Source organism: Scylla paramamosain, chromosome 1 (genome assembly GCF_035594125.1).
Source record: "Scylla paramamosain isolate STU-SP2022 chromosome 1, ASM3559412v1, whole genome shotgun sequence".
NCBI lineage: Eukaryota > Metazoa > Arthropoda > Malacostraca > Decapoda > Portunidae > Scylla > Scylla paramamosain.
Window position 1 is genome coordinate 5630820 of NC_087151.1, and position 24181 is coordinate 5655000.

At 36.4% G+C, this 24181-nt stretch overlaps 1 protein-coding gene across 3 annotated transcripts in view; it reads right to left on the reverse strand.

Annotated features, from left to right (window-relative positions):
• Positions 1 to 1736: 1736 nt before the first annotated feature.
• The window catches only part of LOC135094899 (guanine nucleotide-binding protein G(i) subunit alpha), a 37276-nt gene continuing 14831 nt past the window's right edge, over positions 1737 to 24181 (reverse strand). Inside the window, exons 1-9 of one of the 3 annotated variants that reach the window (XM_063995432.1) lie at positions 18564 to 18736; positions 15916 to 16059; positions 13888 to 14072; positions 12313 to 12431; positions 11081 to 11248; positions 8063 to 8157; positions 7699 to 7887; positions 7450 to 7574; positions 1737 to 7271 (exon numbers count right to left, since the gene is read on the reverse strand). In XM_063995432.1, the coding sequence (XP_063851502.1) occupies positions 7206 to 7271; positions 7450 to 7574; positions 7699 to 7887; positions 8063 to 8157; positions 11081 to 11248; positions 12313 to 12431; positions 13888 to 14072; positions 15916 to 16033 (1065 nt within the window). In that variant the 5' untranslated portion in view covers positions 16034 to 16059; positions 18564 to 18736 and the 3' untranslated portion in view covers positions 1737 to 7205. Of the gene's footprint in view, positions 7272 to 7449; positions 7575 to 7698; positions 7888 to 8062; positions 8158 to 11080; positions 11249 to 12312; positions 12432 to 13887; positions 14073 to 15915; positions 16060 to 18367; positions 18540 to 18563; positions 18737 to 24181 lie in introns of those variants that run through there. The other 2 variants (XM_063995594.1, XM_063995511.1) reach the window with 2 other exon arrangements.

Here is a 24181-nt window from a genome sequence, read left to right on the forward strand (position 1 = left end):
GACCAATATGCCTAAGTGGAAGTGGTATGTAAAGATAAGGATAAATGAAGCAAAATAAAGTGTGGAGAAAAAATAAGTGTTCACTTGTAGGTCACTTGGTATGAATGCAAAGAAAAAAAGAAAAAAGTTTATAAAGTTACATTGGTACTGACAGCAGGAGAGACGAGGTTCTCCCTATATCCCTTACTGCTGTAAAAGTACGGACCTCAAACTTCTGCTTGCAAGCTAAATCCTGCACTACAAAGGTACCTAGCCCATTAAAGGAGATAAATTAGGATGTGATGTAATGTAATGAAGATGGTATCTGAGAAACGTGTAAATTGGTTATATACCCCGAAGGAAGCGCGAATGAGAATATGCAGAAATCTCCTTAGGAGAATTGAGTAATCAAGCAAAACGGGATATGTTACAATGGTTTCTGAGACATCTATTTTGTAGCATGTGGCCAAGCCTCTCCCTTTTGAAGGTCATAGGGTGATTCCCTCTCGTATAACCTCCATCACTAGCTACTTCACACTGTGAAAGTGTGTTGCCGGGGATTGGATCCGTGGAAGAAAAATAGAAAATGTGTGAATCCAGTATGTTACCAATAACAAGATGATCACTTTTTTTTTTTTTTTTTTTTTTTTTTTTACAATTATCCAGCACCTTCATAGTGTATGGCTACTGGCTAGCGGGCGTGGCTACAATTCAGATCTGGTCTACACATGAGAAGTTAATACCTCCATGGGTGCGCAGCTCACTCAACTGTTCATCCATCTTCGGGTTAGCCGATGTGGTGTATCTGGGAAAACCCCACAGAATGCTAAGTGTGTTCCCTTCTGTGAGGGATATTACCCATCACAGGCTCTAGAGTCAAAGAGACGGAGATCATTGCCGAGGACACGCGCTGCTGTAGCTTATGCTGCCACCTTTATGACTACCTTGAATCCCATGTCATGATGTGATATACGCTAACCTAAAAGGAAGACCACGAATAGCATGGATAGACCATGCGAACAGAGCGTTAAATGCAAGAGGATGTTTGTGGAGCATGGGAGAATGTTGTACTGACAAGGCTCAACAGTTGTAGATGCATAAGTATAACCTGTCCTCTGGGACCTGTGAGGTTAGTCTGCATCTGAGCTTAAATTGATGTAAAATCACACATGGGCAAGATGCAGCAGGGATAAACTAGTTCTGCCATTGGACCCTAGGCATGCTTTTGCACTCCTCAAACACGTGAGGGTAGTCAGTTTTTTTTTTTTTTTTTCTTCTTCTTTCTTTACATTGTCTTATGGATTTTATGTACTCACATTTATCCGCTGGTTTTACAACACAGTTAACCGTTCTTCTGCAGTAAAAAGCACAGAAGTCAAGACCACTCGCGACTCATTGGTTTCCATTCTATAACTGCTTATTGCCATCGACAGAAACTGCACAATAGGCTATCCCCATCTGCCTCTCCAGTCCCAGGACTCGAAGCCCAGTCTTTCTCTTTTGTGAACCAAGTATGCCAATCACTACATGACGCGGTGTGTTTGTGTGCATGTGTGTGTGTGTGTGTGTGAAGATACCCATGGATGTGCACATAGATCTATGGGTATATTATGATTAGTGTCATTGAAGAAAATACAAAAATCTTAATATTTCAGGATCAGTGGAATTTTCCAAGCATGGAATGAGATGAATGTGTGAAAGAATAAAAAGCGCATTTTCCTTTTTTTCTTCTTTTGAGGATTTGGATAAACGCTGGAATTGTGTAAAATTTTAATTTGGTCAAAATTTTAGGATGTGTAAAAAAAAAAACTGATATATAAAACTTTGAGTGTATTTATGCATTTTGGCTTTTCCTTGTGTCACTCTACTTGTTTGGGAGAAGACCACATGAATGAATAATAAACTAGTGCTAACATATTAAAGGGAAACACTTCATTTCTACAGTAGTGAGCAGCTACCAACATTTCCTTCATCCTTTGATGAGAAGGCAAATTAATGCTAACAATGTTATATTATTAAAATTACATTTTACTATAGAAAATTTGGTACAACAATAGCTGATGTGGCTCATTCCAAGACCTGACAATGGCTTGGTGGTAAAATTATCTTTGGGTAACATTTGATCATAGAAAACTAAAGTGTGAAAAGCATCCAAAAATATTTTAATAACTAGTGCATTATAATGCAATTAAGATACTGATGCCCTACTAATATATTCTAAATTCTTCTAAGTACTATGGTGAAAACTTATAATTGTAATCATCTGAATAAAGAACAGGCATAACCCACACATTTGCAAACTACACAAAAAGCCATTTTCTTAATATGTGAGGAAAAAAAAAAAAAATCACTTGCTGCACTGATTATAGTTAAAAACTTCACATCTGATCTCCACTTCTTTGCAATGACTGCACAAGTAATGCATGTATAAATGGTAAGTATAACTCATACTCATATGTTGAACAGTTAAATGTTAAACCTAGAGTAACTCCGCTTCCATTCCTGTCTTCCTGCTACACACATTACTTAATCAGAAGCATATACTGTACTAAAGTTCCTTCTGCTAGGTACATAGGTGTATTTATGCAATCACACATATATTTTAAGTCCTCATAATGTGATGGTTCACTTTAACCATGAAGAAAAATTAACATCCTTCCCTGTCAGTGATGGCCATCCCTAGTACAATGCTGCAATATTTATTCTATTTCAATCACACAATGGTGATGGCATTGCTAGCTGTAGTTCTGGTGCTATTATGCATTACAATATAGTGTTGTTTAGTTTACTGTTCCAATTAATTTACAGGAAATTGTATAATACAGGTATTAAATATATGTATGGTGCAATGGTTTGCATTAAGGTTGATACCTACACTGATTTTCAATTTATAATGATTTAATTATGCATTTAGTGATGGGCTGCACTTATCCATCACTCCAGACACTATCAGGTTACCCACTGGAACTGCTGTGTAACTGTTCTGCAAATGAACTACAGAAAGTATGCAAGGTGAAATGTTCCATATTTCACTGTCAAGAAAGCTACTGATCACAAAAGTACAATTTGTGAAAGTGGAGATCAGACTGTTGTTCAATTTAGGTTGCTTTTAAAGACATGTTATGTTAAACAACAATTGTACATATGTGATGCATTCCTGCAATATGACAAAAAATACCCCATTCTTTAAGTATGAAAATGTTTTAAATGAAACCTTTATATTCAGTCAATAGCAATTATTCTAGAAATGAAGCATATGACACAATTTAGACTCAAGCTCTGAATGTTATACAACGTTTATAGGGTCCCTACAGTTAGATTCAAATGTTTAATGGTTATTCCAATAACAGGGCACTATGGTACATCTGATTTTGACAAAAGTACAGCAAACTCAATCTGTAAACTGCTACACTTACCATAATATAAACTCCTGTTCCACTAAAGTATGTTAATGCACAAAATGGAATTTTCTGCAAATCGGCACATCTATGCTGATGAATCGTATCTTTTTTGCTAAAATAAAACTTTTTATATTTAAATAATACAAGCATGGACATGGAGATAAAAAGGATACATTTAAGTGCATGAGAGAGAGAGAGAGAGAGAGAGAGAGAGAGAGAGAGAGAGAGAGAGAGAGAGAGAGAGAGAGAGAGAGAGAGAGAGAGAGAGAGAGAGAGAGAGAGAGAGAGAGAGAGAGAGAGAGAGAGAGAGAGAGAGAGAGAGAGAGAGAAATATGCATAGGCATCAACAAAATATAGAAGCAGATAGACTAAAGCAAAAGCAGGTGCACCGACGAGAGAGAGAGAGAGAGAGAGAGAGAGAGAGAGAGAGAGAGAGAGAGAGAGAGAGAGAGAGAGAGAGAGAGAGAGAGAGAGAGAGAGAGAGAGAGAGAGAGAGAGAGAGAGAGACAGAGAGAGAGAGAGAGACAGAGAGACAGAGACAGAGAGAGAGAGAGAGAGAGAGAGAGAGAGAGAGAGAGAGAGAGAGAGAGAGAGAGAGAGAGAGAGAGAGAGAGAGAGAGAGAGAGAGAGAGAGAGAGAGAGAGAGAGAGAGAGAGAGAGAGAGAGAGAGAGAGAGAGAGAGAGAGAGAGAGAGAGAGAGAGAGAGAGAGAGAGAGAGAGAGAGAGAGAGAGAGAGAGAGGAAAGGTGGGGAGGTTAATAACAGAAATGATTAAAGAGTGACATAGACAGTTTTAGACATAGAAGAGTTAGGTAAACAAGTTAGAAGTGACACGAAGTTAGACAAAGACAGAAATACACTGATAAGATCTAGTAAAGTCCATAGTACTCATAGGAATGGTTTAGGTCTGTGTCAATTTGTGCACCTAATCATGTACAGCAAAGTCTGTCACACATGCAGTGGGGAAAAACAAGCCATTAATTTTTCACTGCATGTGTTCACATCTCTTCAGTGTCATTGTAACTATAATCAAACAGAACTCTAAATAGTCACCTAAAAAAAAATAATAAAAAATTAAAAAAATATATATACATTAAATATTTGGCTAAAACCTGCTGCTAACTTTGCCATTATCAGCAAATTTTACTGAAAGATGTAAAACAATTATTTGCTGCACAAAAAACATGAAAAATATGAATGATAAAATCATATTAGAAAATGCCACAAATGAACCCAGAGGACAAGCAAGAGTGCTTCACGTCATAGCAACCTAATTTCCGAAAAAAAGAAAATTTTATGTACACACAAAATTCAGCACTATAAATTTTCTAGAAACATGCAAGATATTTACATTCTTTGTTCTTATAGAGCATAGCATGAAATTTAGCATTTAATACAATATACAAATATTATGAAATAATAGGAAAATTATGCTGATAAACCTATCACCAGTGCACAGGCCTTGAGCTGAGAGGATCGGGAGATAGTGAGAGGTCAGGATTGCCTGCTCCCTCACCACAGGAGTCTTTGCCCTGCCCTTTTATTGCACACACAATCACACACACACACACCCACACACACACCCACACACACACACACATTGCTGTGTCCCTCACTTCCTTACTGACCCCCAGAGCTCTTGCTGTCTGTCATGAGGTCAAACGCATATATCTATATTTATATATACTATATATAAATGTACTATAAAACATATCTACTATGGTTTTTTTGCCTGTTAAAATACACTCAAATATATTTTCTGAAAAAATAATAATAATAAAAGATGTTTTGAAATACCCATGTAACACTGCAAGTGAACCTGGTGTGACAGGTATCAAGCTTTGGCACTTGGCCTGTAAAACCATACTACAAGAATTACTTACAGTACTGCTAAGTTACTGCATGCATTTAAAATCTTGCTTTATCATTTTTCTCCCCATTGAACTGACTGATTTTTTGTTTCCTCTTTCCAACAGCTTGATTTCAATCAAGAATTAATATTTTTCATCCTCGAAAAATTAACTCATCAATATTACGATAACTGTGTATAATGATAGACAGATTTATTAAAACATACTTCCTTCCAAAAACAAAGTTTAATCTTAATCATTATTTTCTTATGCTACATATGAGTAAAAAAAGGATGGAAAGTACATATAAGTATTATGTATGATAACTTGTACATAGTGCAGTACCAAAACTCTCCTACAGGAAGGCACTCACTAATGCATTGGTTGCCCACTCTCATCATCATCACAACAAATCTGATACTGCCTCTGAGTTTGTACTAAGATTACCACAAAAGCAGTTGATTGACAAGTTTACTAATGTAAGGTGCTGCTACAAGGTAATATGATGCCACCCTAGCATGATGGAGTTGTCAGATGCAGTAATTGCCTATTTGTTTATATGTATTTTGTAATGTTCATATATCATCTCTCTGCCAGAATAATCAACAGCAGTTGGTCTGTTTCAAATATTATCATAATTATAACCATTGCTAATAGTGCAACATAATACAGTAACATCAGGGAAAAATGTAATATAAGTTAGCAAATGTATAAAAAAAATAAAAAATAAAAAAAATATAAAAAAAATAAAAAACTGTTCATTTTGTTACCTACAACCCTCATGAATATAAGTTTGGTTACCTATACATACTCAATAAAATGTTACCAATCATGAACTGAAAACAAATGAATATAAAATGTAATGAATAACACGTTTGGTTTTAATACAGGTTTAACGGAATGTTGCATATAAAAAATCATGAGGTGAAATGATGTAAAAAGATTCTTGCTGTACCAAATCTGCAGTCTCTACAAAGATGCTTCATGTTCACACTGGAAATACTAAATGCATAACAGCCCTTGCTATGTATATACGGAAGTTATAATCAGAGTTAAACTTTGGCACTGCTCTTGAAACAAGAACACACTAAAAGTTTTTTACAAGATTTACTTCTGAAAATATCAAGTGATAAGCTAAGTTTCATGGAAGGAGTTCAGCCTCTCCAGCAATGATTGCACAAGTCTACATTACTGATCAATTATGCCGTACCTGCTGACATAAAATAAATAATTTCCTTGCATGCCAGTATTTTACAACTATTATTTTCAAAATTTAATTTACAATATATATATATATATATATATATATATATATATATATATATATATATATATATATATATATATATATATATATATATATATATATAATTTAATGACCTTCCTTTCTAAAATTTCATAACTGCAATGCCAAATGCTTCATGAGGAAAGAGGTGTGCCTGAACTTCTAGTAACAGGTGCCTGTGCTAACCTGCACTTTGATAAACAAAATACAATCAATAAGCTTCAAGAAAGACTGCTGTTTTTATCAAAGAAAGCTAAATACATATACCACAAGGCTTCCAGGCAGTACAACATGAGTATGATGCACATGGCCACACATAAGTCGCATAATAGTCACTGGCCCAAAGAAACACATGGCACACAAAAATTCCACACATTCAATAATTCTACATATCAGCATTGTGCATACACTCGTGGGTAAGTATAGAGTTCAACTATACACAGCATACACTCATACATACTGAAGTATGTTTTTTTTCCAACACTTGAATTTCCTATGGGTTACATACACACATGTCTGTCTCTTAACATGTGGCTATAGCATGCCAGTACTTTATAAACTTTTTCCACACAGGAATGTTGATATTTGGTGAAAAGCCAAATTAGAATTTCCCTTTTATATAAATTGATGTTTTGAGAGGCAGAGGGATTGACTTGCAACAGACCCTCAAGCAGTTGAGCATGAGTTTATATTAAAATAGCCCACAGTCCTTGAGGTTGTTTTTAATGATGACATCAGTCACAGCATCAAACACAAACTGAAAAGATAGGGGCCATTAATTTATTTTCAATACTTAAGGAAACAAAATTCATCTAACATGATTATCATTACTAATTATTGGCATATTCTGCTGCTTCCACTACAATCTAACCTCAAACCATTGAAATCATCACAATAATAAGGAATACTGGTATTCCCAAATAAAACATACCAACCTGGATATTGTTGGTGTCTGTGGCACATGTGAAGTGGGTGTATATTTCTTTTTGATCCTTTCGTTTGTTGAGGTTTTCAAATTTTATTCTAATGTAATTCGCTGAGTCTTCATAAGTATTGTTGCCTGTTAAAAGATGCAATTATGGTGAATGGAAGATCATGCCTATGCTTCTCATTAACCTTCATATAAGCACTATGATGAATAGCACTATTACACATAACAAATAAAAATCTATACAGAATTTTACCTTGATATTCTGGGAAACAGATTGTTAAAGGTGACTTTGTGATCTTCTCTTCAAACAAATCCTTCTTGTTAAGGAAAAGAATGATAGATGTGTCAACAAACCACTTGTTGTTGCAAATAGAGTCAAAGAGCTTCATGCTCTCAATCATTCTGTTCATCTCCTCATCTTCTGCTAAGACCAAGTCGTAACCTGAAAAAAATTAAATAAATAAAAATAAATAATTAAATGAATAAATAAATAAACAAATAAAATAATAGTGTAAAATAATAATAATAAATACTTAAAACTTTAATTTGCAATTTCTTCTTTGTTATGCCGATAGATCACATTCCTGACAATAGAGTAACACTCACAAAAACATTACCTGACAAAGCAACAACAAAGATGATGGCAGTCACTCCTTCAAAGCAATGGATCCATTTTTTCCTCTCTGATCTTTGACCACCAACATCAAACAATCTGTGAAATTACACCCGTCTTTAACATGATTTAAGGAAGGCAGAATCTGAAACAAATTAAAATTCTTTATATGAGCAGGCCATCATTAGTGAGGGTTCCACAAAAAGTAACCAGGCATTAAAGATTATGATTATGATGATAACCAAACATTTGTAAAGTGCAGCAATACTAAAAATGTTTCTTATGAATGTTACAAAAATGCAGTGACAGTGATTATGTTTGTGTTTGGTAAGTACAAGAGAGCAGTGCTGTTAACCATTAAAATCAGACTCCAGAAAGCACCAAAGCAGTTTCAAAATGCTCTTCTGTCTAATTTTATCCATAAAGTGGAGGTTTACTTCTTATCAAAATTGGACACCACAAACAAAAATTCATTTCCACTGTATGCCCACAGCAACCCTGCATTGTGGGGACCTGCAGGACTTGCACCTGCAGGATAGGTTGTGCTGACATCTGCTATGCACAACACACACACACACACACTCACAGGGGCAGGACTGCTAGCCTTCTGTTCCTGCCAGTTTGCATATAGAGCTTACAGCATGAAATGAAACACACCCTGTTTTTATCAACCACCTTTACATATGCACCAAGTGTGCAAGCAAGTCCAGATTTCTCAGCATCAGGACCTAACAACAGAACTGGTTAACTGTGATATATTGCTGACATGATAGCTGGAACATCTCAACACAAGCACATATGCCCTAAAAGATAACAAAATAGTACAATATTAAATAAATATGTAAATTAAAAGTAACAAGATGAAGGATGATTTCAAAGAGTGAGTAAAAAAATCCTGGGATGACCATTAAAGTATAAATTCTTAAGCTGAGGCAGCATACCAAGATCAGGCATCAAACTAAAAATGCTAGGAGTTTATGGACTTTGATGTACATTTGGAGTAACATAGAGGTATCCTTTCTTACTATAGATATTGAAAGGGTGACAAAGGATAAAAGAAGTAATTCATAAATAAAAAAAATATTAATTAAAAACAATAATAAAACTGTTGAAGATTTACACTGCAAGGCATAGTAGCTCATACTAATTATATAACCAACAACTGAGAGACTTAAGTTCAGGAAACACAAAACTTCTCTATAATTCAACATAGGCCTCCATCACAATGTGATCTGTACAAGCATAACAAAAATAATAACCTAGGGAACGAAGTGCAGGTAGATTACAATGCTTACTCTGTAAACTGCTGTAAGGCTGAGATGAACTTACCATACTATCAAAATTCTGCTTTCAGGAGCATAAATCAAATATACAGTACATGGATGATAGAAATCATAGTAAAATGTACACTTGCACCAACTAATTTCTTCCTCACCTACAAACCAGAGTCAAGGCCAGTCAGTTCAGGGCATTCTCTCAAACAAGGCACCCCCCATTCCCCCACACATACCCTGATGTAAATATTGTTTGAAACAATTCGAACACCCATGTATGTGGGGGGAGCAGAGGGTGTGGCTTATTCAAGTGAACACCCGGAACTGACAGGCCTTGACTCCAGCTTCTGAGGTGGAGAAATTAGTAGGTGTGAGTGTACCTATTATAATATTAGCTTTTGTTGTACTGTGATGCACTTCTATGTGACTTCTTTGAAATTAATTAGCATGAATATTCTCTTGTAGGAGACATGTACTCATTACATGCCATTACCATACAGTTAAACAGTTACAGAATGAAGAGAAACTAGACATGAAACTGACGATTCACAATAAGGTCATGATATAATACTTAAGAGGTAGAGTTTCCTAACACATTCTCTCCATTTAGAGAATTTCTGGTAGTGCCTTGAAAATTTATATAAAAAAAAAAAAAAAAAAAAAAAAAAAATCATTCTAAATAGATTATGGGGCTCACAGCAGTTTACAGGTCAAAACAATACTTGAAAATGCAAGATACATATCAAGATTACTAGCCAACTTCATATAGGTGAGAAAATATGAAATCTTACACATCTGTTGAAATAATGCAGAATGTAGATAGACTGGTAGTGCAGATCTGTCAAGTTCAAATTGTCCCAACTTGGCAACAAAAAAGGAGAAAACCCATTAATCAATAAAAAATTAGCTTTCATTAATCACTCTCATTTCTTGAAAAAAAAAAAAATACACACACACACATACACACACACACACACACACACACACACACACACACACACACACACACACACACACACACACACACACACACACACACACACACACACACATGAGGGTACGAAACACATGGTTCCTTTACCTATACTTAAAGAATGTTTCTGTGTGATTATCATGAATATATAAACTATAAAATGAGAGAATGCATAGCCATTTACTTGAAAAATACTGTGAGTCAATGATTTGCCACTGGTCAACTGATCAGCGAGCACTACCACACAAATCTTATCCATGTCAATACACACTTTTAGCAACCGCAGTATAGGAGGAATTTCTTTCCAACACCATAAAATCATCATTTTGATAACATGACTCTTCATCTAAAGGAAATTAGGAAATAGAAGAAAGTGACAATGACAGGTATGAAATGCAAACATGATGTGAAGTAAAAATTGATAAGTTGTTGAGATAATTGAGAACAAGCTTAGAAATATTGTGTGCAAGAACCTAGATGTAGAAGGGTGTTCTTCAGACATATAAATGCATAGAATAAAAGGCAATGTTAGCAGAAGATGAATAATTTTTAAGGGCCTAAAATATCTATGAAAGACTTCTATACACAGGAAGAACGAAAGATATAGTTATAATAAATAATTCATGAGAATGCTGTTTTGGGGGAATTTTAAGTAGCCTCATATAATAGAGCAATAGGTTACAACTTCTGTATCTTTTCCAATTTAGTGAGACAAAGCAACAAACATTTGAAAAAAAAAAAAAAAAAAAAAAAAAAAAAAAAAAAAAATACTTACTTGAAATTTAGACCTTTGAAAGCAAAATTTGTTTCGACAATGCCTGTAGTTTTTACTCTGGTGCGGAGAACATCCTGCTGTGTGGGAATATATCCTGGTCGAGCAATGCGATCCAGGGCATTTAGGTAATAAGCTGCAGAATCATTCAGCTGGTATTCCCGTGACCGACTGCAAGACAATCAAAAAAAGACTTTAAACCTTAGCATCTTAGAACCTACAATTACAAATAAGCTGCAAAACCTGAAAACAAACCAAACCAGAAAAGCAGATAAAAATTGTCTAAACTTTAAAACTACATACAACACTATCTTATCCATTATTAACAGAAATTATAGGCTTTAAATTAATGTTTGCACTGTTTCATCCTTTCACATTCCAATTACAGTTTTGTAAGGCATGGAACTTTTTGGAGCAAACATCATCATTACAATTTTGCCAATAATTGGAAAAAAATAATAAATAAATAAATAAATAAATAAATAAATAAATAAATAATAATAATAATAATATTTGAAAAGATGTAATTAAAATAATTGAAGTCTGGATGATGGACTGAGCATTTAAAGGAATAGTGGTTGATATATGCCCACATGTTGGTGTAGCAAATTAGCTTCACATCTGTTTGTATGTAAACACAGACCATTACTCTTGTGGTTGCTTTCAAAGTACTCAGATTTGCTTGCATGATCATGAAAGTATCAATATTTCCTTTCCTAATATTTATTTATTTACTGGAAAAGAAACTGATTAACATTCATCAGAGTGAAAACAAAAATATGTGATCTTGTTTTTTGGGGGAGCAGAATCTATTTCTACTAAGTATAATATTCTTGCACGACTACTAAACTCTAATTGTATTTTTAACACTGAATTTGGCTGATTTTTTTTTTTTTTGGTCATATTGTAATACAGTACAATTACCAATCTTCACAATGAAACCTAATTGATCTCTGTGATTGGTATTCATTTGCTCTAATGCTAAAAGCACCAGTGGACATGCAAAAAGTGTGGTTTCTTACTGACACCCAGAATGTTAAAGAGCTAATATTCAAGAAATTATTGAGTGAGAGAAAAAATTGCAGCAACACTACTACAATCCACTATGAAGTCACTCCATTTCACACAAATTCAACCAACTTTGTTCTTAATTTTCTTCCTTAACATTTAAATCCCAAACACAAACTGAAGTGATTTCTAATACAAAGAAACATGGACTTGGTAAACTCACTCACCTAAAACAGTGCTGGACACCACTTTCATTCCACAAACGCTTCATGATATTTGCTAATTCAGGTGTCAACTCCCCCTCATCAGCTGCACTCGCTAATGTGAAGAAATGCCGCGCATCATCCTGGAGAGTAATCATCAAACGGATAATATAATATAATTTATTCTGTCAAAATATATTAACATCCAAGGAACTGAAACTCATACTCATCATTCCAATACCTATCCCAAATACGCAAACTCATCCATTGCCAGTTTTTCACTTCCCATTCACCCTCAAAATGATCTACTTATGATACACTCATCCAATAACAACCACTGTCCCCTGATTTGCAGAAAATCATCATTTACTGTATTATTATTATTATTGTTATTTCATTAATTTCTACCAGTTCTTTCCACTATCACAAAACATCTTAGTATTCTTGTCACCTCATTTAAATTCACTTCTATACAGTTAAAATAATCAATACACCAGTTGTATGTATTTGTACAATTTTTCATATGTATTTCTAGTATTTTATTAAATATGTCATTTTTGTACTTTATGTATACTGCTATAACTTTTCTACTTTCCATTGATTGATCTACATGTTTTTCTCTTGTATGTACATTTGTAAATGTGTAAATATACATATTCATCTGCTCTTCATATATATATATATATATATTATATATATATATATATATATATATATATATATATATATATATATATATATATATATATATATATATATATATATATATATATATATATATATATATATATATATATAATACATAATACACACACACACATGCTATCCATCTATATATATATATATATATATATATATATATATATATATATATATATTATATATATATATATATATATATATATATATATATATATATATATATATATATATATATATATATATATATATATATATATATATAGATGGATAGCATGTGTGTGTGTGTATTATGTACTGCTAGCCCTTACAAACAGACTAACTCACTTCACTTCTGTTCCACACACAACTTTTACAAGTTGTCACTTAATATACTGAATTAATAGTTATAATATTAATAAACACTGTGAACTTGCCGAGGGTAACTCAACACACTTTGTATTCACCATAAAGATCACATACATAGTCACATGGGAATACACTAGACTAGAAATAGTGGTATGAGGTAAGAGTGTACATCAACTAAAGAAAATGTGAAATACCAGACAAACAGGTACATACAGACAAGACCCTACGAGTGTGCTTCAGCTCCTGTATGCTGCAGCACAAACATAAACACCTGCGAGAGAGAGAGAGAGAGAGAGAGAGAGAGAGAGAGAGAGAGAGAGAGAGAGAGAGAGAGAGAGAGAGAGAGAGAGAGAGAGAGAGAGAGAGAGAGAGAGAGAGAGAGAGAGAGAGAGAGAGAGAGGAGAGAGAGGAGAGAGAGAGGAGAGAGAGGAGAGAGAGAGAGAGAGAGAGAGAGAGAGAGAGAGAGAGAGAGAGGAGAGAGAGAGAGAATTTTTGCACACTGAAAAACTCCCTAAAAACATATGAAATCTACTTAAAAATTAAAAGACTTACTGCTCTACTGGAATCCTTGAAGTCTATTTTAAGTTGACCCATTGCTCTGATGATGGCCATGAGGGACTGGATAGTGTTGGAATACACAACAGGGCGATACTGTTCACATTCTTCATGAGAATATCCCGTCTCATGAATGATCTTCATCTGTTTGACAATGGTGCTCTTACCCGATTCCCCTGCCCCTGGAATGTAGCAGCACAGTGAATAAGCACATCCCTCCAAGACAGCATGATGGAATTTTCACTATTTGCATCACACAATCAGCCACTTCTTATAAGCGGGATAGCTTTAAAAGACACACACACACACACAGAGAGAGAGAGAGAGAGAGAGAGAGAGAGAGAGAGAGAGAGAGAGAGAGAGAGAGAGAGAGAGAGAGAGAGAGAGAGAGAGAGAGAGAGAGAGAGAGAGAGAGAGAGAGAGAGAGAGAGAGAGAGAGAGAGAGAGAGAGAGAGAGAGAGAGAGAATTTATTCCGGGAAAAAGAAAATGTATTCGCAATAAATATGAATGTTTACAATAAAATTAAGCCTTAAACAAGTGTCCAATGTCCACTTAAATTCACAAAACTTACTACATTACGAAGTTCTTATTTAACTTGTCAACACACGTCCAGTCTTCTTTTGTAACTTTCAGTGTGTGTGTGTGTGTGTGTGTGTGTGTGTGTGTGTGTGTGTGTGTGTGTGTGTGTGTGTGTGTGTGTGTGTGTGTGTGTGTGTGTGTGTGTGTGTGTGTGTGTGTGTGTGTGTGTGTGTGTGTGTGTGTGTGTGTGTGTGTGGCACTGAAAGTGATAGGTTACTATAGATCTATTAATTTTCTTAATGTATTTTCCTTACAGTTTATCACAATCATATTTACTATAACAAAATTTCAAGACCTAGAGACTTTTCTTCAGTAGCACACTGATAGTAGCTATTTTTCCTCTGAGATAGGAAAGAAAATATCGAAGTGACTGGTGACAGCTGTATCTATAATAATGTACCAAAATACATACCATCCCAATTTTAAGTTGGTATTAAATTTGGACAGCATGTGACATCTATCCTCTTTCCCTGCAGCATGTGACAGCAACCCTCAGCTCAACTTCAGGTGGCTGAGGGATTAATGTATGATGTCACAGCACTGTGCCAACTTGTGACTTACTAGACATTAGGTCTCCTTTTGTTTACTTTTCTTATAAAATGGGTAAAAACAAGTTACAGCAAATGTTAGTAAAAATAAAATTTGAAATGTTGTTAGCATTTATCACCAACCACAAGGTGAAGAAATTTCTGACTGTAGCCATGACTTGCCTCAACAAGGAGTTTATGGCTGTACAGCCAGGAAAAGATCACCTAAGACAATTCATGTTATCAAAAAGCAATCCTAGACTTACTACCAGGATTCTGAATTATGTTAGTAATATTTTCTGGCTACAGACAACAAACTGCATGTTCAGGCAGGCCACTGTTACCACCATGAATTTCTTCGTCCTGTGCTTGGGTATAAATGCCAATAGCATCAGCAGTTTCATTTCTACCAACATTTACTTTATACAGTGCTATGATCAGCAGAAGCTTACCTCTACCCATTTTGTAAAAAAAAAAAAAAAAAAAAAAAAAAAAAAAAAAAAAAAAAAAAAAAAAAAAAAAAAAAAAAAAAAAAGGAGGAGGCCTAATATGCGGTAAGTCACAAGTTGACACCCGAGCAATGACATCATACATTACTCCCTCAGCCACCTGAAGTCAAGCTAAGGGTTGCTGTCACATGCTGCAGGGAAAGAAGATAGATGTCGCATGCTGCCAACACATACTGAGTAGTCAGTGACTACTCATTTGGTTGCTACTGTATATACATTACCTATAAAGAGCAAATATGGATAGCCCATATGTTATTAGCTGATAACTGATTATTAGTAATTATAATTATTGTAGTGATCACTGGACCCTTATGAAAAACAAAAAGTGAGCACTAAGATAATGTTTCAATGTTCATCAATATTCACTTTAATACTCAGAATTATGTTGACTTGTTCACACAACACTTACCAAGTAATAAAAGCTTAACTTCTTTGGCAGCTTGCTCTCCTGCAAGCCGTAGATCTTTGTCTATTTTTTTGCTTCTTTCTGCTGCTTCTTTCTCAACATTGCTCATCGCACAACCCATGGCTGATGTTGTGTGAGTGTCACCCCCTGAAAAACATGAAGTACATCATTAACATTTCCTGAGAGGATTGCTATCATGGTAAATCAGAAGATGAACACCCTGGATGCCTTTCTTAAAACCATTCATTTCCAGGGAGTACCAAAAAGCAACAACCCTAAACAGATACAACAAAGTTGGAAAGAACCAATTTTACTCTGGAAAAAATTGTCACTATTGTTAATATTCCCAGTAAAAATCTCATGGGATTTGAGATGGCTAGATACAGCAAATGAATTGATGAAAGGTGTCTGCAAGGATATTTGCCAGTGGTGCAGAATCATTCATAGCCAGATTACCACAGGCCTGGTCTCAGTTACCCCTCTTTAAAGGGCATGTCAGCATAGTAGTCATAAACAAAATGTCTAAATAACTAAGACCTATCTGACTAATTAAAAAGTCACTATCTATTGTTAATATTAATTAGAGTTAATATGAATCAATATATTGTTAATATTAATATGAATCATTTAGAGGTGGCCACTATGTCAGTTTCATCCCTTACATGTCCCACCCTTAATGACATATTACTTTAAATTATTCTTGACCATGGTGGTGATGGAACTTTTTTTCTTATTTGTATTAGTTATAGAATTTATCCTGCTGGAGCTAGGGCTGGAGATGAATTTTATATGCAAAGAAAAAGCTGAAAAGTTGAAACTGTAAGGACTAATTAGGTAATGGGTATCTCTATGTAATGTGCTCTGTCCATTATCATGAAGACTGATATGTGGCACAGTGCATGCCTTGCATGTTGATGACTGTGATAATCTGATAATCTGTGTGTGTAATCTGCCATTATGTAAGACTGAAATCAGTTTGATGTCAATCAGTCAATATGCAGTTCTTCATGATTTAGAAATTTGGAAACTATATAATGATCTCAGGTAATTTAGTAATTTCAACCATTATTGGAGTCTGAGATCAAAAGTATATTTTTCCATATTTTTACAGTATAAAAATCATTGGTGCATAAAAATAGATGAATATGCCTCATAATGCTCCCTTAGACACCACTTCTAAAGAAGTAGTAGATGCCATGCCAGTCAAAACTAACAGCCAAGCTTGAGCCTTGGTCATGTACCAACAAATCACTTTTCAAAAGTAATTCCAAGCAAACATTACTTTCTTACTGTGGACTGGGTTAGGGTAAAAACAAACATTTTTCATGGTTTTCAGTATGACCATCATTCTTAAAGCATCAAAATACATGGAATACATGGAACAGTGTATCTTGGATATGTACTCCATTACTGATTAAAAGTAACACACCAAAACCACAGGTTTGTTCTGTATTCCAACACTACTTTCTCTATGCCATTTTCTTTACGTTCATACTATATTAATATTTCATTCTTAAAACTACTTCTCAAACTTGACTGACAATGAAACCACCAGCAACTGTGCACTATGTTGCAAAGTGTGTAACTACCTCTCTCAATGTTGCCAATCTAAACATCATTCAAAAATTATGGACTAACAACAATAATTTTGGCCTACAACCAAAACAGCAAAAGATAAAGTGAGGGTATTACAAATACAAGAGAAGACATGTATGCACTTTTTTCCTATTACAGTGTCACAGGTAGTTGTACAAGTATAATGATTCTCAATCCTTAATATTAAGCATGGCACACACTGAAGCCAGGAGCTCCTTTCATTGCCAGCCACACATGCACCCCTAATGCCTACAACCACAATTAAATTATGCAGACCTCACTCAAATCATAAAATCATACTATGGAAAAATAATATTAATCTATACAATATTGGTGAAAACCCAATCAACTAATACCTCCAACCTAACCTAACCTACCGAACATAACTCAGAGATGGAAAACTTAAATGCTTCTTACAAAATACTAATCTTTTTTTTTTTCTTAATTTCACTTTCAACAGAAAACCTAAACTCCACAGATCCATTTATATACATTCATACACATTACACTTGTGATGACATTGATGAGCTTTAGTAACTAACATTTGTAGGAACTAATAAACACAATCACCTAATGTTTCTAAAACCAAGGCGGGGAGGACGCATTTAAATCTCGCTAATACTGTACACATTCAATTAATTACACCATTCCCTCACGAAACTTTACGAGGCGTGGCTATGAGAGGCAGCACTGTGGTGACGGGTTACAAGTACGTGGGAGGAGTCACAGTGGTGTAGGGTGAGGCCCACGTCCCTCCCTGCTGGGCCGCGCCTATGTATCCCACCCAACACGCAAACAAGTAGGTCACAACCTCCCATTTCCGATCCTCCATAACTCCAAAAACTAAAATCTATCCTACCTCTGCCACTATAGAGCTGCTGAGACACTCCTCCGCAACAGTCTGCTGGGGTGGAGGCCTAAACAGATCAACGAAATGTGACAGCTCATACCGGTCGAGTAATCCCTCCCCGAGAACACGCCTAAGAAACTGTAAACAAAGTCCTCATTTGTGAATTTCCATTACAGCGTCAGATCCCCACACCCGCCCTCCTTACCTGCAGTTAAGTTGGTCCTCTGTGATCCTCCGAAATAAAAATCAAACCCAACACAGCTCAAGTCCAACAAAAAGGTAAAACTATGGTAGCTCTCACATGGCCAACCTGTTGCTCACCACAAATTCTACAAACTGACAACCGAGCTGGACTTTGAACTTGTGAGGCCAGCGCCACGCGGGGCGGCGGCCGCACCACACACTGGTGGGCGCGCCACACTCAAATCCAGACAAAATTCCAGGTAGAATAAAGAATGACATTCCTTTCCTATTGCGCAAGCAGAATACGTATCCATGTTTTGTATTATCCTTAAGGAGTCACTCTTCCTGTGTTGTGTAACCAGTGGTATTACAATGTGTCTGGGTGAGGTCCACTTCCAGCACTCATTGAAATCTGTTCCAGCACACCCTCCGATGCCACAGAAGAGAGATCATGCTCAAAACATCCACCACATATCAGTAACCATACCCGTATATATTTTATCTTCATGTTGGATTATTGTGGAAATCTCTGACTTTATAATGTATGTTATCTTGTATGTATGTATTCTGCCTCAGCTATGAAAGAGGGATGGCACCATATTTGGTAATCGAAAACGAAATTACTGGTAAAGTACGCCGTGAGCTTAGGACTGACCGCCGCTCTGTTTTATGCTAGAGATGATAGAACTCGTTGTGTGCAGAATGGAGAGAGAGAGAGAGAGAGAGAGAGAGAGAGAGAGAGAGAGAGAGAGAGAGAGAGAGAGAGAGAGAGAGAGAGAGAGAGACGCTGTGTGTGTGTGTGTGTGTGTGTGTGTGTATCACAAGTGTGTGATTCACCTATGGTCGTCTGTTGGTCACCCAGCCAGCCGTTCCCCTACGGAAAGACCTCAGTGTGTGTGTGTGTGTGTGTGTGTGTGTGTTAATAATAATAATAATGATAATAATGATAATAATAATAATAATAATAATAATAATAATAATAATAATAATAATAATAATAATAATAGACGGTTTATATACATACTAATATTACAAGGTTCTTGGTGGTTACATAGTAGGATAGAGAGGCAAGTGGAAGTGTTTTACAGTGTGTGTGTGTGTGTGTGTGTGTGTGTGTGTGTGTGTGTGTGTGTGTGTGTGTGTGTGTGTGTCCTACGAGATCAAAACTTCAGCAGTTTCTATATTAGTATCAAGTTACCTGAGCTGCCAAGATTAGACCGACGGGGTGAGTGAGGGCAGTCGCTGGCGCCGCTCTGACCCTCCTTCAACCTCTTGTCACCTTCTAACCCTCCTCATTGCATTAATAACTTATCATCTTACTTTTATATTTCCTTTCACATAACATCCCTAACCACAACTATGTGATGCATTTGGCTATCTTGTTTTAATTTTATCGTATTTACTTAAGGGTATGAAAAAAAAAAAAAGTGAACCTGTCAGGCCTACACGTGGCAGTCGATGTGTGAAACATTCATATCGCTTTCCACCCGTCATCCTCATCCATAAAAGTTCCTAATTATTTTTTAAGCACCCAAATGACTTAACACTAACCATTGATTAACCACTCTATTTGTGAATCAATTCCCTCTTATTTCTTTTTGAAATATAACTTTATGAAGCTTGAACCCATTATTTTTTGCCCTGTCCTGATTACTGACTGAGCTTGAGAATTTTGCTACTGTCACCCTTGTTATATCCTCTATATCACATAAAGACCTCTACCAGATTACTTCATAACCCATGTTTCCCTAAATAAATATTCGTGAGGAATATTTCTTATCCCTTGTGTCCTTTTAGTCATTCTCCTTTGTACTGATTCTAATAGACCTACACATATCTTTCCTGTAATATGGGGACCAGAACTAAAGAGCATAATCTAGATGAGGTCTGACCAGGTGGTGATGAGGTCTGCCAGTGCCAAATATAACTTTAATATTTCTTCGGGACTTCTACAGACTCTAACACTTTTATTGTTTTAGTCGTTCTTCGAATCGCTAGAAAATGTTTGTATGAAGACACAAGAGAGAAAAGTGAGAAAGCAAATTAATTTTGTCTCTTTACGGTATAGAAATATTTCCAAGAGATTAACATAAAAATGATGTCCAAAAAGTTATAGGTATTGAAATCCAAAATTTTGTCTGGTACTGAAAGAGTTTATAGATGAATCCTAATACAGGATTTTCTTTATTACAGGGCTCTTTTCATTGCTGCCTCTGATGGAGATCAGAACTAATCATAACTTCTAGATCTTTATCACTCTCTGATTTTACCAGTGCCTCTTGTGTACATACCTACGCTAAGTACTCTATATTTGCTAATACTGAACTGCATTTGCTATCTATCTGTCCATTCGTTCATCCTAAATCTGTCTGCAAGGTGACTGTATCCAAATCCTACCTAATCAATTTACCTATTGTCGTGTAGTCGGCAAATTTACAAACATCACTACTAATCTCATTATCAAGATCGTTAATGTATATTAAAAATGAAAGTGGCCATAGAACTTATCCCCGTGGCACCTACTAATTACTTGACCCCATTAATAAAGTACAACTTTGTCGCCTTTCGTATAAACATGAGCTTATCCAGCCTAGCACATTCCCATTCATCCCATGCGCCCTAACCTTATTCAAAAGCCATTGATGGGGAACTTTGTCGAACGCCTTCCTAAAGTCCAAGTTCATCATTTCGTAACTATCCCATGTGGTGTCCTAGAAGTTTTAGTAAGGCTGTGATGCAGTAGCCCTGAATTCGTAACTTTGATCTTCATAAAACAAACACAGGATGGCTAACTCGACCATGAGTAACACAGCTTACCATGTCCTCTGCCTTCTTTCCCTAATTCCCTCCGTTTTTCACAGCCTAGGAACCAATCAAACCCTTGCTTTCCTCTTTATACCTATCGTATCTGTCTCCTCCTCATCATTAATGTGTTACAGTTGATTTTATGATATTTCCCTAAAGGTTTCCTCCTCTCATCAAATTAATGTTCAAGTAGTTAGCATTTTCTCTCTGAGCTCACTGAGAGCGCGTGCGCGCGCACACACACACACACACACACACACACACACACACACACACACACACACACACACACACACACACACACACACATAATATATATATATATATATATATATATATATATATATATATATATATATATATATATATATATATATATATATATATATATATATATATATATATATATATATATATACACACACAATTTATTTGTGCTGTATACCTTTCACCTAACTCCTCTGACTATAAGAAATTCTTTGACTACTTAACTTCCAAAGTGGAGCACATTCTGACTCTCTTTCCTTTTGCAGAGATCTCCATTCTTGGAGACTTCAATGTTCACCACCAGCTTTGGCTTTCCTCTCCCTTCACTGACCATCCTGGTGAACTAGCCTTCAACTTTGCTATCCTCCACGACCTAGAGCAATTGGTGCAACACCCTACTCGTATTCCTGACCATCTTGGAGATACGCCTAACATTCTTGATCTTTTCCTGACCTCTAATCCTGCTTATGCTGTCACCCTTTCTTCTCCGTTGGGCTCCTCCGATCACAATCTCATATCTGTATCTTGTCCTATCGCTCCAATCCCTCCTCAGGATCCCCCTAAGCGAAGGTGCCTCTGGCGTTTTGCCTCTACTAGTTGGGGGGACCTGAGGAGGTATTTTGCTGATTTTCCTTGGAATGATTACTGCTTCCGTGTCAGAGACCCGTCTTTGTATGGTGAGCGCATAACAGAGGTGATAGTGTCTGGCATGGAGGCGTACATTCCTCACTCTTTTTCTCGACCTAAACCTTCCAAACCTTGGTTTAACACAGCTTGTTCTCGTGCTATACATGATAGAGAGGTGGCCCACAAAAGGTACTTAAGCCTTCCATCACCAGAATCTCATGCACTTTATATTTCTGCCCGGAACCATGCCAAGTCTTTTCTCCAACTAGCCAAAAACTCCTTCATTAACAGAAAGTGTCAAAATCTTTCAAGATCTAACTCCTCTCGTGACTTCTGGCATCTAGCCAAAAATATCTCCAATAACTTTGCTTCTTCTTCTTTCCCTCCTTTATTTCAACCAGATGGCACCACTGCTATCACATCTATTTCTAAAGCTGAACTCTTCGCTCAAACCTTTGCTAAAAACTCTACCTTGGACGATTCTGGGCTTGTTCCTCCTTCTCCTCCACCCTTTGACTACTTCATGCCACCTATTAAAATTCTTCGCAATGATGTTTTCCATGCCCTCGCTGGCCTAAACCCTCGGAAGGCTTATGGACCTGATGGGGTCCCTCCTATTGTTCTCCGAAACTGTGCCTCCGTGCTTGCACCTTGCTTAGTCAAACTCTTTCAGCTCTGTCTGTCAACATCTACCTTTCCTTCTTGCTGGAAGTTTGCCTACATTCAGCCTGTTCCTAAAAAGGATGACTGTTCTAATCCCTCAAACTACCGTCCTATTTCTTTAATTTCCTGCCTATCTAAAGTTTTTGAATCTATCCTCAACAGAAAGATTCTTAAACATCTATCACTTCACAACCTTCTATCTGATCGCCAGTATGGGTTCCGTCAAGGCCGCTCTACGGGTGATCTTCTGGCTTTCCTTACCGAGTCTTGGTCATCCTTTTTTAGACATTTTAGTGAAACTTTTGCTGTTGCCTTGGACATATCAAAAGCTTTTGATAGAGTCTGGCACAAAGCTTTGATTTCCAAATTACCCTCCTACGGCTTCTATCCTTCTCTCTGTAACTTCATCTCAAGTTTCTTTTCTGACCGTTCTATTGCTGCTGTGGTAGACGGTCACTGTTCTTCTCCTAAATCTATTAACAGTGGTGTTCCTCAGGGTTCTGTCCTGTCACCCACTCTCTTCTTATTATTCATTAATGATCTTCTAAACCAAACTTCTTGTCCTATCCACTCCTACGCTGATGATACCACCCTGCACTTTTTCACGTCTTTTCATAGACGTCCAACCCTTCAGGAGGTAAACATTTCACGCAGAGAAGCCACAGAACGCTTGACTTCTGATCTTTCTAAAATTTCTGATTGGGGGAGAGCAAACTTGGTACTGTTCATTGCCTCAAAAACTCAATTCCTCCATCTATCAACTCGACACAACCTTCCAGACAACTATCCCCTCTTCTTCAATGACATTCAACTGTCCCTCTCTTCTACACTGAACATCCTTAGTCTGTCCTTCACTTATAATCTGAACTGGAAACTTCACATCTCATCTCTAGCTAAAACAGCTATGAAGTTAGGTGTTCTGAGACGTCTCCGCCAGTTTTTCTCACCTCCAGCTGCTAACTCTGCACAAGGGCCTTATCCATCCATGTATGGAATATGCTTCACATGTTTGGGGGGGTGGGTTCCACTCATACCGCTCTTCTAGACAGGGTGGAATCAAAAGCTTTTCGTTTCATCAATTCCTCTAACTGACTGTCTTCAGCCTCTCTCTCATCGCCGCAATGTTCCATCTCTAGCTGTCTTCTACCGCTATTTTCATGCTAACTGCTCTTCTGATCTTGCTAACTGCATGCCTCCCCTCCTACCGCGGCCTCGCTGCACAAGACTTTCTTTTTTCTCTCACCCCTATTCTGTCCACCTCTCTAACGCAAGAGTTAA